An 18,328-nucleotide genomic window follows, 5' to 3' on the forward strand; every position below is an offset into this window, starting at 1 on the left:
GGTGATGGCTGAAAAAATAATTTTGATATATTTAATCGGTCACAAACGCATCTTATTTTTTTTAAAAAAATATAAATATAATATTTATTATATTTTTTTAACGATGCAAAAGTTCTTGCCCATAAATTGTGATGGCTTAATGGTAATTTTAGAAAAAAAACTCGACTTCTAACCAATAGAAAAATAGCTTTTATACCCTACATAATTTTTTTTAAAATGTTAATTAAAATTTTTTTATTTTATATTTTGTTGACCATGATTTTTTTTTCGCAAACCAAATGAGCCCTCTATATTGTTCCATAACACTGTTTCCGGTTCGCTCCTCATGTAAGCATAACATTTTTTTTTTTTTTTTGATACAGTAACAAGTCACACTAGTCAAGCATGAGTGCATCCAATAAAATCAAAAAAAAGTATATGACTAAATAGAAAATAAATAGACTTATGATTCTCTTAGAGAATCTCTTCCGAATGATGCGCAGTGTAGAAGACGATCCAGTCCGCTATATTGTTTGCCTTCCAATATTTGTGAGAGGCTCAGAAGGAGCCAAACTCTCTCGCAAGCCCGCGTATATCCTAAAGAAGTGGATGTCAATTATCACAGATATGCTGACCTCGAATCTACTCAATCACTGTAGCCGAGTCTTCTTCCAAGTAAATGTTGTTCACACTGAGAACTTGTCTCGCATAAATGATATCCTCCCATGCCACTCTCAACTCTACTCCGAATGCCATCAAAAATGTATCGCCCCCAATTGCGACAAGTCTGAAGTAGTGATCTCTAATTACAAAGCCAACACCTTCTCCGTCTCTGTCCTGAGGAATACTGTTGTCAAAGTTAACCTTAAGAGTGCAAAGGAGAGGAGGCTCTCAGGATACAAAAACCATCCTGGTCATCATAAAAGCTAAGTGGGAGCCCTAGATATCCCTAGCCGCCCTAGGTAAAACCACCGCAGTAGTGTTGGTAACCTCCGCAATATGAAGTAGTACGTTGTCCGCAATAATCCTCGAGTGTACCCTTCTATCCTCGAAAATACGAGCATTTCTGTCCAGCCAAATGTGATAAGCCACATAAGCACATCTGATGTCCTGCTCTACTATGTTGGGCCTCCGCAAGGACTTCTTCAGATGGTCTAAGAAGTTCTTAATCAAGTGTATAGCCTGTGCCATAATGGACGAAGCTATGGCGCACCCTCATATCTGAGCCGCCCATGGGCATCCAAAAAGAACATGGCTGATAGTATCCTTCTCCTTTGGGCACCACATGCACATCGGGGTGACTCTAACTCTTCTCTTGGCCATCACGTCCTTAGTCGGCAGACATCTCAATTCCGCCTTCCACACAAATTGGGCGACATGTAGGTGGATGCGTAACCTCCAAATCCAGCCCCACGTAGCATTCATTGAGGCCCAAAAGTTTAAGTCCGAGCTAGCGCCAAACTGGCTGCCGAGACTAGTTCCAATAAGCACTTTTTACAATATAACTTCTAGTTCAAATACACATGTTTTAAGTTAGAACCCCTACGGTTACGTTAATGTTGAAGTGAATTCTCTAATTTAACAAGGCTGCAAATAAATTTGAGAGGTACCCTATTGGAATGGCAGCCCGTCTCAGTATTGCAAGATCCCTGTTTAGAGCTTGACCTGCTATCCAGTTGGCGGTCTGATTATTTTCACGGCAAGTATATGTGGCTTGAAATGCAAAGAGGATCCTTCTCCACCGGATGACATCCGGGATCCATGGATTCTCTGTTTTCCTGCGTTTGGAAGAAGAATTAATTTAATTAAGATAATAATAGTGAGGGAGTCTCCCTCAATCCAAAGCTGCTGTGCCTGAAAATCGAGCATTATCGTACCCCCAAGCCAGTCCATGCTGCTGCCAACTTTGCAAATGGCGCAGTGCGATTCATCAGCCACTTCACAAACCTCGATGATCATGTATCACAAACCTATAGGTAGCCTGATAAAAGAAAAACTTTATTCCAAATGCATCGGCAGCAAAATACTTTTCAAAATAGTTAGAACCTGAGCATCCAAGATGATCCCTTTCCAACGCTCATCCGAGTGCTTTTTCAGGCCACAATGCTTATTTATTTATATGAATTTAAAAGTCCTTAATTAGTAGTTTGCCATAATACGTTAATAATAGGGTTTGTTGCGCCTGCTAAACTATGGCTGCGATATTGTGTCGCAATGGGCCCAAAGCGTTACAGCATAACAACACGTTCTTTTTCCCATGATACATCATGTTAAAAGTTAAATTTCGGTTACAACTACATGTTTTTTTTTTTTTTTTTTTTTTGGCAAAAGCTGCTACTCATCTCGTATAACTCTAACATGAATACAACCTGCCAAATTGCGGAAAAGTAAAAGATACAGAAAGAGATGAATGTCTGATACAGACGTTCAAAGAAAATCTCTGGAATGTCGGACAACAAACGAGGCAACCCAGTCTGTAGCCTTGTTTATCTTTCTGAACACATGTCCTATCTAAACATCACACATCAACCGCGCCATCCTACAGATCTTCCGAATGAGGGGATGACCATCCCCAAATCGATCTATCCTTTGAAGCCAGTCGATAATCACAGATGAATCTCTCTCGAGGCAGACCCACTCCATATCAAGTATATGCCACACATAGGAGACACTCTCCTAAGTTGGCTGCAACTCTGCTTCGACTACCCTTCTGCTGCTATCATACCACCACATGTTTGCGCGCACTATTAATTGCTCTACGACCAAATGGTCGGTTTATTCAATGCACACACCATGCCTATAATAGTTTAAAAATCAAATTTTATTGTGCGGTCCCATCAGAGAGGTACCCGAGTTTAACTGTGTACGTCCATGGGACACACCGTGCGTACCAAATTAGGTCCGACCTGGAGCAGAGGGAAGCATTAAAGCCTTTTTTTAGGTAAAAAGCATTAAAGCCTTTGGCTGCACATCCTTTTCCGTCAATAATAAATGCAGCTTTTAGATCGCCCGCCTTTGGGGACGGACGACCATCAATTGGCCGGTTTCCAGCGCCCCGGACGTCACAGCTAGCTCGCAACCGAGACAGCTGGAGCATTGAAGCCTTTTGGCTGACCCCGGCTTTTTGGGGCTTTTCAGGCTGATTTTATTCAACCTTATCACCAAATAGCACCAACTTTCCTTTTTCAACCAACAAAACTCCTATGAAGAGACCATCATAGAAGAAAATACAAGATAGATTCCTATCTTATTACATGTTTTATTACTTATTTAAAAAAATAAAAATCAATTATTTTTTTTTCTACCAACAGAGCTCACTTTCGAGGTTTCCTTTCCATCCGTCCTCTTTTCAGGTGCTTTTCTCCCCATTCAATTTCCTTTATTTTTTTCAAATTTTTTTATATTTAAAAATTTATGGAATCTTAAAAATAGTATATATATAATTTATTATGTTAGATAAAACTAAAAGACTGTATGGTATCTACTAATACCGATGAATATTATGTTTTAAAAACTACATATCAATTTATCTAGAGGTGTACACTGATTTGCTGCATGACTAATTCATCTGGTCATATAGTATATATTGATGAACATGATATTTTGAAAACCATATATTAATTTACTTGGAAGTATATATCAGGTTGCTTGATGATTAATTTGCTACGTGCGTATTACTTAACTATGTGTTGAACACTGATAAATACCATATTATAAAAACTATGTATTGGTAAAAAGTTTGTTCTGAAAATGAGGAAGAAAAAAAATATTGTGTGCGATTTTCTTTTTTTCTTTTGGTTTCTCTTTTTGTCGCAAGACTGACAGCTTCGTTAGTAGGAGAAATCTCTGGCTTTTAATTTTTTTCTTTAAGAGAGGCACTAGAGGAAATATGATGAAATAGAAAGCCCATCCCATATACTCTTCTATGATGCCTGCCTATATGATTTTTGTTACTTTTGAACGACATGAGCAAACATCTTCAATATCTCTATTTTGTGGACTTTATAAACTCCAGGCTTGATATAAAAGCAATGCTAGCATTTCTAAACAATTAATAATGACAATGATAGGCTGATGCATAGTTAACACGCGACATACGGCCACCTAATAAATATGTACAGGTGGCACAGTTCATCATGGTCAAGTCATATGCCAATCTGGTCATCCTTGATTTTGTAATATTGCAGGTATGGTTCATTTGATTTTGCTATACTACATACTTCAGAAAAAAAAAAAAAAAAAAACATGTATTGATTGCAGGCACAGGTAACGTGGATATATAGTGTGAATATATAAAAATTCCTAGACTAATTTCCATTAAATTTTTTTGGTAATTAAGTATTGGTGCCAAAAAAAAAGGTGAAATTTAGATACATCTGAATAATGTTATTTTGAATTGAGTGTCTTGTGTGTTGCATATGCCATGTTGTTGATAGGGATTACAAAAATGATGGTAAATCATGAAAAGTACTCCTTTTATGTAACTAAATTATAACTGTACATACATTAAGCTGCATACATGTTTATATGCATCCATGCCAGATTCAAGCTCTAAAATAAAATGGTAGCAATAATTCGGAATCGAGTTATTAATGGTTGGTCGTTCAGCCAGCGACCTTGACCCCAAATACATCAAATTTAATATGTGATGGCCATATAGCCTAGACCAATTTTTCCATAAGCATTTGTTAGTTGGCAGTCACTTCAAGTAGTTAAGAAATTGTAAAGACTGGTCATCACACCAAATGCTCTTCTTATTGATGATTGTATCACCGAAAACGAATTATCAGCAAATCCATATGCTGCTCATCTATTGCCACCTAGTCATATCTCAGATTTTTTTCACTGATCTCATTTTTCTTACCTATCTTAACTATAATGCTAAGTTATTATGCGAGACAATGGTTCACAGCTGACTTTATACAAAACTAAAACGACTGAATGGTAAAATAGAAAAAAAGAAAAAAAGGTTTCTCCATTCATGCTATAGTGAACCACATCCATCTTTTTGCATTAAAATGCGACAAAGATATGAAATAATTTTCTAAGTACGCGAACTAAGATAAATACTTGTTGAATGTTCTGATTAATTTGGCCCCGTGAGAAGGAAAGGTCAGCTCGAGTTTTTATTTTTGCCCTTTTGGACAGTGTCTAAGTAAGGCCCACAAAAGCCCTCACACGTGGTCTGCCCGAGTAACAGTCCATCCCATGGGGAAATCACTGCAACTTGGCCCTGCTTTTGCTCCCTCCCGCAAGCGTCGGCTTGATGGGCAGGTCTTCGCCATGCACGGCGTGTTCTGCATGCTAACTCTATTATATTAGAGGGTGACTCGGCTACAGTGATCGGATGGATCCAGAGAGATCCGAGCGGTTTAGGGTTGGATCACCTCCCAATTTCGAGATATCTAGGCGATGGGGAAAAATGGAGTGGCTTTTCAGACCAAGCATGTATTTAAAAAGACAAATGGGGCCGCAGATTGAGTGGCCGCTTACGCGGCCAGCCATTTTGGTGGCACCATATGAACTAGGGAGGGGGAGCTGCCTCAGGCACTCCGTGGTATTTTGTTTGCTAATTTTATTAGGTGCGTCCATACTCGTGTTGCATGAAACACTCACTTCAGCAAAATAAAATAAAATAAAATAAAATAAAAAAATCAATCAGTTGACACTCTAATTAGAACTCATGATTGAAAAAAGGATGCATGTGTAGGCTTCTAAGTTTTTTTCCGTGAGAAGCTGCAGCCTTTTATATATATATATATATATATATATATATATATATATATATATATGTGGTTTGGACCACTACTATGTCGTACAAAAAGATTTCTCGGGCACACACGAGGAAGGTGTGGCAAGTGGCAACTCATGATTCAATCATCTGAGGTCATGGGTCATGCGAGTTAAATTAAAGGGCATCCCATTATAATTGTACTGCTAAAACCTTCCCTGTTGCTTAAAATTCAAAGGACGGTAGAACAAGAAAGAAGAGAGAGGAAGGGATACGTGGAAGAAAGATGCCTTTGAAGTTTGATCTACCGCACCAACATTAATTCGCAATCTACTTTGAAGTGATCTAACAACACCGGTATCCGGATCACACAGCTTTTTGTAACAGAGGAAAGCTTTCTTTTTGGTAATAACTGAGTAGCTTATCATGTAACGAGAAGGAAGTCATCTTTCTGTCTTTTCCTTTTCTTTTGTTGGTGATTGAAGGAAGTAATCTCGTAGAAGTTTCTTTGTTTTATCCTGTTCTCTTTCTAGCTCCTGCTCCACCGTTTACCAATAAATCCCCAACTGCATGAATTGAACTAGAGATTGAATGCAGCTCTCCGTTCACAAGATGTTGATCTTTATTACCATGAAAAACCCGTTTTCCCTGCTGCCCTTGCTTCTATCCTATATCCAAGTACTCTCAACTCTCTTTCTCTCTCTCTCTCTCTCTCTCTCTCTCTCTCTGTGTGTGTGTGTGTGTGTGTGTGTGTGAGGGTGAGAGACAATTGGAACAAGTGGACAACTTTTTAGTATTTGCGTCCTCCTTAGCTTTTGAAGCATAGAAAAGAAGAATTGGTTGTTGAAGTATGCATTGAATCTTGACAGCAACTTTCTTCCTACCGTTTTCTGGCAATATGTCTTCTTTTCTGAAAAGGTTTATCTTGTTTCTCCCGCCTATTGTCTTCCAAGTCTCTGAAAACCAGTAATTTGTTGAATTTTCTGATGTCCCAGGATTCAGTGAAGGCAGTCAACCGGTTTTCTCTCCCAAAGAAACGGAAGCTTCTTGCTCTTGTTCAATACAAAGCAGAAAGTCCCTTCAAATAAGTAAGATGGAGGATTATATCATCAACTGGGTTATCTCTGGAGTGGTTTTCTGGACGACGACGTTCTTAGTAATCAGAAAATTATTTCCCGAACGTACCTTTGATTTCTGTAACCGTATTGTTTCCACAATCCATGCTTCACTGGCTGTCTGTTTAGCTTCTCTCTCTGTGCAAGACTGGAGCTGCCCTGTGTGTCCTGTGGCATCAAGGTCCTCTCCATGGCAGGTACATCGATCACTTGCTCTCTGCTTCTTACTTCGAACAGTTCCAATGAAATTCCATGTGCAAGGCTTGAGATATATCAGTATACAGCATCACGTATCTGAGTCGGACAACATATACTTCGATTATAATTTTTGATGTATTCGAGGATCTAAGCTTTGAGCTTTTATTCTGCATGATTTGGTTTCCGACTTACTTGTCTTCAAATCCGCATGCAGATGAAAACACTGGCAGTGTCTCTTTCTTATCTGATCTATGATCTGATATGCTGCCTCTTTGACAACCATGTCAACCTCGACAATTCAGTTCATCACTTGGTCAGCATTATTGGTATTGGAGCGGGTCTTGCATATCAAATTGTAAGCAATTTATATTTTAACCATTCAACCTTCTGTTCTAGCTGATCTACACTGTAACATACGAACGATGTAGGTACGGTCGTTTGATTGGCATCTAATTTGCACCATCCCTTTTGCATAGTGTGGATCAGAAATGGTGGCAGCTTTATGGATAACAGAGATTTCTAGCCCTTTCTTGCACACGAGAGAACTTCTAAAGGAGCTTGGTTACAGAGACACCGACCTTAATTTAGCAGTTGACGTGAGCTTCCTCATCATCTCATCATTTTGCTATCTTCCATTTCCCCTTTAAGTGTTAACAATTATGTTATCCGAAAAGCAAACAAAAATTCATTAAAGATTAAGGGAAAATGAGGAAGTCTCCACATCAATGAATGAAATGGTAATTTAAGAAATAAAATCTCTTCTAATCTTTATCTGCAAGTGCTTCAGCTTTAAATGCATAGATAAATATGGCGGACAGGAAGCTTCTTTCCTTAAGTTTCAAATTCGATGGAAAGGGAAGTAAAAACCACGCAAAGAAGGGATACCTTTGGCCAGGCCAGGCATTATGGATTCAACTAAATTTGACTCACCAGAGTTTTGTTCTGTAAAAATACTTGCAAAGACATGAGACGACTTACACGACAGAAACTTCTACTGATCTGCTTCTTTCTGATGCAGATTTTATTTGCAGCAGTCTTCTCATTTGCCAGGATGGTTGGCGGTCCATACCTAACATATCTAACCTTGACAGCAGGCAACCCACTGCTCATCAAGGTACGAGTGCAAAATTACAGAGCTGTCTTAAATTAAATTTTAGCTTTATCTTAAGTTTCAGTTCTTCGGTTACGTTATATATATATATATATATATATATATATATATATATATATATATATATATATATATATATATATATATATATGTGCGCTTTGACAATTTGTCATCCATGGTTTCTGGCATTGCGAACTAGTATGCAGTCAATTGGACGGTTCTAAGTGCTACAAGAAATTTCCCCGTGCCGTGCTTCCAGTTAGATGCTGGAGTTAGTATAAACTTTTTACGATAACATGGTTTATTTCGTTTGTATATGTGGATTCTCAGGCAATGGCACTAGGATTGCAGCTGGTGAGTGCATTCTGGTTCTACAAGATTCTCAGAATGGTGAAATACAAAGTGGTCAAGAGGGTGGGACCCAACAAAGCTGCCAAAACTCCTAGCCGCTAGGTTGGCCGCTTCGCCAAGAATTCATCAGTCCAAATAACAGGTGCATGATATGAAAAATTATCTAGGTGTACGCCAATGTAGTTTTAATTGTTCATTTATAAAAGTGTGTACTGGAAGTACGGTGCTTTCTCATCTATTGAACAGCAACATTAAGTCTGTGATCAACAATTTCTGTGGTTCTTTGGAATATTTCGTTGCACCAACAACAACACGAGCAGGTCCTGATAGTATTTCCATACGCAATAGTTTCACCGGCCAATGTCTTTAAATGGATCTCCCTTCCCACTGACGCAGCCACCGCAACCCCCCAATCCTCCCCCCTCCACCAATGCTTTTTTTTTCGCACGATTATACCGTTTAGCAGCCTCACGGTTTCAACACAGAACAGCGCATCCTGGGCCCAAGATGGGGTGCTGGCCACTAATATCGGCCCGTCTAAAACAAAAGCCCATACTTCCGGGAGCCGTCAAATTGGTAATACTCCTATTTACTGAACTTCAAAACGCATTTCACAAGAAATGTAGGTATACAAAAAAGAGAGAGAAAATTACACTGGATTTTTTGGCAGGGCAGGATGTCAATATATGCCCCAAAGCGTGTTCAGCTCGTAATATACAGATGGGGGATTGCTAGGACAGTAAGCTGTGGCAGAAATCAGGGTGACCTCTTCATGACCTTTGGATGGGCGCCGAACATCTCAAGATCGAGAGCTACTCTTTGATTTCTGTAGAACTTCTTTAAGAACTGATGCAATTCTCTCTTCCATGTGATGTTCCATGAACCTCTCCTTCACCCTCTCATATCCTTTCCGTCCCATAGTCAGCCTTCGTTCGACATGGGTGGCAAGTTTTACGATGTTCTTTGCAAGTGGGGTGACACCCTCCTTCCCCACAGGATGCATTAAACCTGTTGAACCATTCACAACAATCTCCGTCGTGCCGCCTGCGGCAGTCCCCTAAGTATTTTGAACAGGTAGAATAACAATACAGAGTCAAGTTCGAAACGCAATTTACAAGAATCATGATAGGAAGCTATCTAACATGAGATATGTGCACAATTGCCATTACCGAGACCAACTAGTGATGGTCTGGCACCTAGCTTTAGCATTTTTACTGTGTAAATAACCACGAGGAAGACAAAGACTGAATGGTTCCTGATCTAGTGCCATCATTAGCAGGCAACCAGAGCCGATTCTAGCATCAACATCAGCAGAACAGGCCAGCAACCCTCCGACTTTGACATCCAAGACCAAGAGAGAGATCGAAAAACATGAGAATTGAATTGCTATATAACATGCATATACATCCTTGTCCAGTACTTGGTTCAGAGCAGGAAGGAAAAGAAGGAAATGTGCATACGATTTTACACACTAGCTAATACTTGGTCGAGAGTACACTTCTCATGCATACTTCTTTTCTCCTTTATTACTAGACAGGAATGAGGAATTAGAACCCTATTTATGATCAGTGTGGAAGGCTCGCAGCTGGCTCACTCTTCACAGGTGGCCAGAGAAGAAGACAGGCACAATTTGCTTTGTAGAATCAATGTGTAAAGAATGTGGGCATGTATTCTTTTTGATGTGGTTTGTCCCATACTTTGGAGACCGTGGGTCCAACTTTGGTTATCAAAACATTTAGCTATCCACCAAAATAGACAGAAAAATATTGTAGGCTTTGAATTGCATGAGAATTCTGTAAACTGCTTGGGAAGGAAAACAACAAATCATGGACAACACCTGAAGGTGGATCAAGAACAGTCAGGGTGCGTACAAAACAACAAGAGTATTAACTGCGTCTACTTTCTAAGGAATCAAAAAAAAAAAAAATCATGGATTTTCTCATCAAGTCTTCTACATTTGGGGACACAGTAAAAAAAATGGTGGGCAAACATTCGATGAATGCAGTTCTGAAACTGTGGCAGGACTATGAAGGGCAAAAGTGGACGTGAGCATTTGTCACAATATTGATGAGAAAAACGGCCAAGCGTAAGAGATCAGATTGAAGCTCTGTGCATCAGGCTCATTTACAAAAGGTCATAAAAGAAATGGAAGACCCAAGAAAAATTGACCTTAACCAATATCTTGACACTTACCCAAATTCATGGTAAAATAGGACCGTTAAGGACGAGCCAGTTCTGATGCAATATGGTTTATAAGAGAAAATTTCATACAGGACATCTCATTAAATGCATACTGGTTTTGGTGCTTATGCTGGGCAGCTTAAAATAAAAAGTTGTGTACCAGCAGGCATGTCATCTATGCATTGGATTAGCATCATTGCATGCATTTTTTCATAGATATGCATCAATAAAATGTGAAAGTTAATTTATAAAGCAAGATATAACAATCTATGCTATAGATTCAGAATATTATAACAATATAATGCTATATAATAAACGAAAATATAACCTAAGATATGATCCCATTACAGCAGGTGGCTATAGCCTACCATGATCAATCCTAGTCAATTGATTTTCAACAATTAAAATTAAGAAGATAACATGAGAGATATTGATGATGTTAAAAATGTTCAGGTTCCATAATCAATGGCAACAAAGTAGTGTGACAGGGACAAAACTTACCAACACTGGCAACTGAAATGCCATAGCTTCAATGGTTATCCTCCCAAAGCACTCTCCACGGGCCTACAAGATAAGGAAGATTAGGTTTTAACATTGAACTTACATCTTGCATCATTTGGACTGAGACTTAAAAGAAAAATGTCGTAGAAGAAAATTAGCAAGAAAATAGTACCATCCAATCAAAATGTTCATCCAAACTATAAAAAGAAAGTGTGATTGAAGAGACATCAGATAAAGTCATGGAGAAGCAGTTTGGAACCTCCACATTACAACAGAAATTTCTATAAAATCATATATTTCTTCTCGTTGTATATCAATAACATTTATCCACTTTTATCATTCTTTGCAAACTTTAAGCACAACAAGTTATATTCCAGTTAAGTAATTACATTGCACCACAACACAAAAAAAATTCATTGAACCACTTGATGCTCAACAGACCACCTGTCAAACAATTGCAGTCAACTCTCAAGTGCTCCAGGAAAGCGAAAAATAACTGCACAGTTCTGCACATCCTAAAACTATCAGATGTCCTCGTGGAGCTACCCAGGGCATGCTAGGATTGTCTGGAGAAGAGTTTCATTGATTGAAAGAGTTCCAGTAAGAACAGATTATTTTACAGAAAGATTGCAAACATTTCATGGCCTGTGTAAAACATGATGTTTAATAGGCTGTGAAGGTAACCTTATAAGCCCGAATTCTTGAAGCCACTACAAAATATCAGGGGAAGAAGGTGTAAAACAAAAGCAATGACACCAATTCTAATGATTTATCCTTGACAGAAAAAGGAACAAGGAAATCAAAATGGTCAGGCAATTATCTGAAATAGTTAGAGCATAATATATTAATATATACCTGAGAATTTTGAACAAGCACATCGATTGCAGCTAAGTATGGAGCAACTGTCAGTGTTTTATTGACAAAATGGACATGGTCCTGGATTCCCTTCTTTGACACGAAGTCACGGAGCTCCGTTTCAAACTTGGTCTGAGCATTGATATCACTTCCAACTACAATTGCATGCATTGATGGCACTTGGAGCTTCTGCTCTTGGATCAGCTGCAGACTTTCATAAAATGAGTGAAGAAACAAATCCTGCCCCTTCCCACGAGAAACACCTGCATTAATATTATATGGCTTTCAGCACAGATCAAAAAATCGAATCGATCAGAACATCGGGTTACACTATGCATCATATAAGACATAAATTTAGCTCCACATATGTGAGAATTTAAAGCCATATAAAAGGGTTATTGCCTGCCAGAAGACAGGGTTATCTATATGAGGTAAAAACCATTTCCTCTCGCTAATCTTCAGAAATTCTAATGGCACACAATCCTGATTTACATGTTAGTTTTAGTCAAGGATTATCACTGAGAAGCATGGAATGAATATATATCATAACAAGTTCTCAGAAAGAGGGAAGTAATTGTATCGTACTGGTATTCTGAATAAAAATTGCTAAATTTCAACAATTTGAAACTTGTCCATACAAAATTGCCTTTGTTCACATATAGTGAGTATCCGTGGTAAATTTGATCTTTCTTTCCATGTAGAAAGACTTATGTTGGTTATGCTAGTACAAATTATTGGAATGAATAAATATAAAATTCATCGGCGTCTTAAAGGAAGAATAATGCAAAAACGCTAACTAAGTCTCCGTCTTGTCGGTTTCATATAAGTATGTTCTGCTTACAGATGATGTCCCAACTCCATGGATAATGCTTAATTTTCATATGTGCAACAAGATTTTTTTTCTTCTCATAAAAAGCTGTAAAAGTATATAAAAGAAAGAACGATTATTATTCTAAATTGCTGTTGCCTCGTAAATTACAATTACATGTGTGTCCAATCAAATTATGTACACAAGTTTAAAAAAATGAAAAAAACTTACAAGCATAAAATTTAAAACATCTCCACAGTTTGAATCGATTTCAACTGATTGGTCAGAAAACCAAAATCTGTGTTAAAATGAGTCTAGTTCTCAATGTAATGCAATTAAAAATAATAAGGTTTTCCACGACTACAGCAGTAACCCTTTTAGTGTATCATTTTGAACTGTTGCATTTTTTCAATGCCTGCACACTCAGTACTTGGGGCATGTTAAGCTTGATTTATGCTGTTGAACCATTTCCTAATAGCTCAAGCTTATGTAACTCTTCTTGTGTGTTGACTCATTTATCCTTCCATGCGCATCGTTTGGACTGAATGTTGGTGCTAACAGCTTAAGCTTTTGGAGCCACATGGCTAGTTAACAACGTGGCATGTCATATCATGTTGACATCCATTATTATATTCCATCATGACAAGAAAACAACATTGAAAGAAAGGAAAAAAAAGAAGAAACAGAAGATATCTATATATTTCATACTTATGTTCAAAAGACAACATGAATTCACACATTATGAAGCAAAATCACTTTGAATGGAATTAAGCTTATTGAACTAGTAGATAAGCATTAATGCTACGAAACTGTATCCAACAAATTACATTATGGCGAGCTTACTGTTTATTATGGCAAAGAGAAGATCATCACTCCGCACTCCAAGGGACTCACGTATATGCTCCCGAAGAACCCTTCTAGCAATGTTATCTTCAGCAACCTCCATTAGTTCTCTGCTATTCCCAAGGTGAACAACATAGGTTTGGGGCATCCGGATTCTAAAAAGTGAAGTAGATAAGGATGAATTCTTAAAGTCACAGAAAGGAAAACTTTTAAGCAACAATGGAAAAGTTCACACTTTTAAAGTAGAAAAAGTTTACACTTTTAAGCAACAATTATATAGAAAATATATCTCATGCTAGTTTAAGTATAAGATCACTAGATTGCTAATTGTGAGCATAGAGTAAATATTGAACTTCAACTATGATAGAGAATAGTTATATTTAATCCACTGTTTTATTATAAGATGCTAACAATGATGCAGGACAAAAGGGAGAAGGAGAGGAGGATAGAGAAGAGGAGGAGGAGGAGGAGGAGAAGGTTGAGGGAGAAGGCAACTTAATATTTTGTATTCTCAAATCCCAATAATGCAAGCTGTCTTCTCAATTAATATAGTAGTAGGTTTATATAGACAACCCAAAATCTTATAAGAGTCTGTGCAAAAATAAAATACTAGAGTCCTCATAAAATTCTAATCCTAGAGTCCACAAAATTCTAGTCCTAGAGTCTACATAAAAATAATTTTTTTTAATTCTCAAATAAAATAAAATTTTCTATTTTCTATATTTGTGCCTAATAGAAGTTCGCCTAGATTTAATATTAGACGGTCCTCCGTCAAACGACCAACAAGAAGCCATAGATTATGTTCTCCACAAGATTTCTGGCACATGAACAGATCAAATGTAACAAGTAATTATCTGCAACTGTTTTTCATTGATCATAAACAAAACCACATATGATAGAAAAGTTAAGTATCAACAATTATATACTACACAAAATGGTGACGCTAAAAGAGTGAAAAAAAGCACCAAATGTGAACATCCATGGATAAAATATTCTATCAAAAGTTTGAATTGCATTTTCAGGCACAACTTAGCGTGGTCTGGAAAGGATACATGATATTGGAATAACTAAAGTTTGTTTAAAATTGCTAGATACAAAAGGCATAAAGGATGAAAGAAGGTTTTATTGACAAAATACGGCAACTGGAAGATGAGATTTACTGCACTTTCTTACGTACTTTAGACGGTCATGAGTTCTATTCTTCCAGTATTCAGCTGTTGTATGAGAGTCAATCATGGCACCTGTGACAAAAGGTAGATGCTTGACATATTCCAATTTGAAGTAATGCCCTCGCATTTCATGAATCCACCACAAAATCTTTGGAAGAACTTGAGAAACATGTTCCTTCAGAACAGCATCAAGCCACTTCCCAGCAACAGCCGTGTTCAAAACAACCAAATCAGCTTTAAGAGCAGTATTGATTGCCTCTTGACCCTTTGCAGAAAAGACCTGCCAATGTGAAGGATCATAGTAAGATGGTAAATAAAATGGTAACAGTGAGTTAAGCTTTTCTACTATCAAGTCTCTGTCAATCCCTCTTAAGCACAGGATGTAGTAAGAGTAAGAGATATCAGTGAACTGCTATTGAATCCTGTTGATATTCTGCTTGGAAAAGGAAAAAATAAATGATTGCATTCGTTGTAGAATGTAGCTAATTAGGTGGACCAAAAGAGCATACTCAGTTTATACGGATAGTTCAGTGTTAACAACATGCTACCTGCACTCCTCGATTCAACATTTTATGCTCCAAACTGTATGTGACCTCATTTGCATCTTCTGATTTTTGGTTAGTGATCCAGGCCACTTGGGAACCAACATTTCTTAAAAGAAATGCTAGCTCCATTAACAGTAATGGTCCACCTGCACACGAAAGTTTTATAGTGAAAAATATATATACATATAAAAAATAATTGCCAAGATGCAAACTTCTGCTTGCTTTAAGCCATTAAAGTAGGTCAAATGTATTGGCAGACAACCATATCAATAAAGGGAAGGAAAATACATCCATCTAAGTAATAGCATTGTTTGGAACTTATTTTGATTGCAAGTTCAGTTGTTTCGCTTGGACAGGCAAAGGTCAAAACTGTGTGATTCCTTTTGTGCTTGCAGCAACTACAGGATCCCAAATTGGGATGGACATTTAGCCATTTTTTCTTGTGCTGCTCATCTTCATTATGATTTACGTAAGTGATGATACATCCTCCTGCTAACTCATCTTTGCATGCTTCCTTATAACCAGTCTTTCTGCAAACATGTAATATTTTAAGGCTAAAAACTCGCATTTTTTCTCCAAGAAAATATCCAGATTAGAAACAGGTCTCCATGCTAGTGAAAGAGACTCCGAGATGGAGTAAGATTTATCAAAATGCAAAGTTTTGAAGGTGAGGAACTCAAATGACATATGTGGGATATAACAATTATTAAGATACTAAATCAGGCTTCTTTAATAATTCTTATGGTTTTCACCTTCCCGGTAGTATCCTTCGTCGAGATATTCATTGACAGCTTTCCATCTCCTCTGAAAAACCTGCTCAACAACACCAAGAAATGCCCTAAAACCAACAAATGCAAGTCATTATCACCAATGCTACGTTTAACCTTGACACCAGGTATTAACAATTCCATCACATTTCCTCCAAAAACTTGTGGCACCTTACAATACTTTCCCACCACTGCCACCTGCCCAAACTTCAACAAGTGTTTTGCAAATTAGTAGTGCCACAAAAGAACAGCCATTGCCATCCTCAAGATCCTAATCAAGGGAGTGCTAGATGCACGGTACCCTTGCTACATTCTCTTCTTTAACCTCCATGAAGCCCAAAGCTCTTCAGCCATATGATTCCACGGCTTCAGAAAATCTTCAATAGACTAGCTTATAAGGACCGAAACCCTCATTTCTTTCTCGATTGACTTATTGATTGCCGCTACAAACTTCCATGGATCTCACAAACCCAACCCAAAACCTTGTCCTAGGAAGCAACTTATTGTCTTTTATTAAAAAGCAATCCTAAAGGAAATGATCATAGCAAAAACAAAAAAAAAAAATCCTAAAGGAAATGAGAGAAGTGTTGAAACATCACGAGATGTTCCTTGTATATAACTTAGACGCAGATAATGAGCCCAAGGAGTCGGGGCAACCAAGGAATGGAGCAGGAGGCGAGAAGTACCGGAAAGAGAGAGCTCGTGAGAGACGAGGAGCACCAGCTTCGACCTCATGAAGGCAAGCGGGCTCTTCTGCACGCGGGCGGGCGGCGGCAGAAGCTGAACTCGATCACTGGCCACCGGGGCCGCTCGTCCTCCCTCCCGCCGCGGGTCGCAGGAGTCGAGGCCTCCCCTGATGAAGACGACCAAGGCGGTGGAGCCGGAGAAGACGACGAGGAGGAGGAGGAGGAGGCGCTTGTTCTGGAGAGAGATCCATCCGGCCGGCGCCGGCTTCGCCATTGGAGACGGCCGGATCAGAGCTCCCCTCCCAGATCCAGCATGCTAGGATAGGGTCTCGGGATCCCTGCGTATAATGACGGTTCTTAGGGTTCTAGGGTTTCTCTCGGTATGGATATCTATGAGGATTTTGGGATTGGTCGGAAATCGAGCTCCAAGTTAATAACCCTCTTGCTTTCTGTCTCGCTCGCTCGGCGGTGGCGATCTATACCTGACCCAGGACGCTCCCGCTGTTAGGGGTTAGAGCAGGATACCACTCTCTTCATTTTTTATTTTTTTTTTTGTAACGACTAACGAGAGAATACTCTTAGAAATAGATAAAATAAAATGGAACTTCTGGCACCCGCTTGGCTCGGAAAATGCGAGCAAAGGAGGGCGAAAGTTCAAGCGAGAAACTTGCCGGCACTGATGCAAGGAGAGACGACTCGATAGTAGATGAATTTAGAGGATGCATTTCCATCCCTAGCTGTCTACTAATCCGAAGTATAGTGGCCAAGAGAGGCGCGAGAATTACTTCAATATGTGAGGAGTGCTCACATAAAGGAGTCTATTAACCATGTATTGCTCGATTGTCCTCGGAAAATGCAGGTGTGGAGGAGGGCTTTGTTTCTCATGCCACGCTCCGTGGAGTTAGTTGAGGAGCTTCCTATACCAGCTGAGGAAGGCCATGAGAAGACTGAGTTCTGTTGAGTAGGACATCACATGTGCTTATTTGGTTTTATCACATCTAACTGGACATGAACGCCTGTCTCTTTGAAGATAGGAGAACATTTCTAAGGGTTGTGGTGGATAGAGCTCTCCTCTAGGCTGCAAAGATCATCAACAAGACCATAAAGATTTTATTTGGGATAGCTAAGGACATATGAGACTTCCACTTCGTTATTGCAGCGCCTAGATGCACGCTTGTCTCTTGGGAGGCCCTACCCCTCAGGCATCTCAAAGTGAATTTCGACGACAGTATGTCTACAGATAGAGATATAGAAGGTATGAGTTTTGTGATTAAGGATCACAACTCCGAATTGATTGCCACGGGAGTGCGTTGCACCTATGACATGACAGTCATTGGGGTGGAACTCATGGTAGCTTGGGAGAGCATCACCTTTGTGAGGCATATTTTAGGGGTTGTCAACATCTTCCTGGAAGGGGACAATGACGATGGTCAAGTGGATCTAGGATGAGAGGAGGAGGGACGATGACCATCCACTGCTCAGGGATAT

At 38.9% G+C, this 18,328-nt stretch overlaps 2 protein-coding genes across 6 annotated transcripts; one reads left to right on the forward strand and one right to left on the reverse strand.

The window, feature by feature from the left end:
* Positions 1 to 5,957: 5,957 nt before the first annotated feature.
* Positions 5,958 to 8,774, forward strand: LOC103703768 (uncharacterized). 4 transcript variants are annotated; one of them, XM_039127029.3, is made up of 6 exons: positions 5,958 to 6,115; positions 6,706 to 7,022; positions 7,238 to 7,378; positions 7,500 to 7,619; positions 8,042 to 8,137; positions 8,465 to 8,774. In XM_039127029.3, the coding sequence occupies exons 2-6, from the start codon at positions 6,804 to 6,806 to the stop codon at positions 8,585 to 8,587; spliced, it is 699 nt and encodes a 232-aa protein (XP_038982957.1). In that variant the 5' UTR covers positions 5,958 to 6,115; positions 6,706 to 6,803; the 3' UTR covers positions 8,588 to 8,774. The 4 variants fall into 4 exon arrangements, with proteins under 4 accessions (XP_038982957.1, XP_038982955.1, XP_038982954.1 ...); XM_039127027.3 differs by having other exon boundaries at positions 6,079 to 6,628; XM_039127026.3 differs by lacking the exon at positions 5,958 to 6,115 and adding an exon at positions 6,193 to 6,628 and having other exon boundaries at positions 6,713 to 7,022.
* Positions 8,775 to 9,058: 284 nt separating this feature from the next.
* LOC103703767 (uncharacterized) lies at positions 9,059 to 17,798 on the reverse strand. Of its 2 annotated transcripts, none has more exons than XM_008786741.6 (7): positions 16,841 to 17,798; positions 15,391 to 15,533; positions 14,851 to 15,122; positions 13,674 to 13,828; positions 12,023 to 12,285; positions 11,168 to 11,230; positions 9,059 to 9,542 (listed from the first exon to the last, which is right to left on the reverse strand). In XM_008786741.6, the coding sequence occupies exons 1-7, from the start codon at positions 17,112 to 17,114 to the stop codon at positions 9,285 to 9,287; spliced, it is 1,428 nt and encodes a 475-aa protein (XP_008784963.1). In that variant the 5' UTR covers positions 17,115 to 17,798; the 3' UTR covers positions 9,059 to 9,284. The 2 variants fall into 2 exon arrangements, with proteins under 2 accessions (XP_008784963.1, XP_088558092.1); XM_088701966.2 differs by having other exon boundaries at positions 15,391 to 15,917; positions 16,140 to 17,727.
* Positions 17,799 to 18,328: the final 530 nt, after the last annotated feature.

Source organism: Phoenix dactylifera, chromosome 7, assembly GCF_051530095.1.
Source record: "Phoenix dactylifera cultivar Ajwa chromosome 7, Ajwa_hap1_PhDact_Kaust_v1.1, whole genome shotgun sequence".
NCBI classification, from domain to species: domain Eukaryota; kingdom Viridiplantae; phylum Streptophyta; class Magnoliopsida; order Arecales; family Arecaceae; genus Phoenix; species Phoenix dactylifera.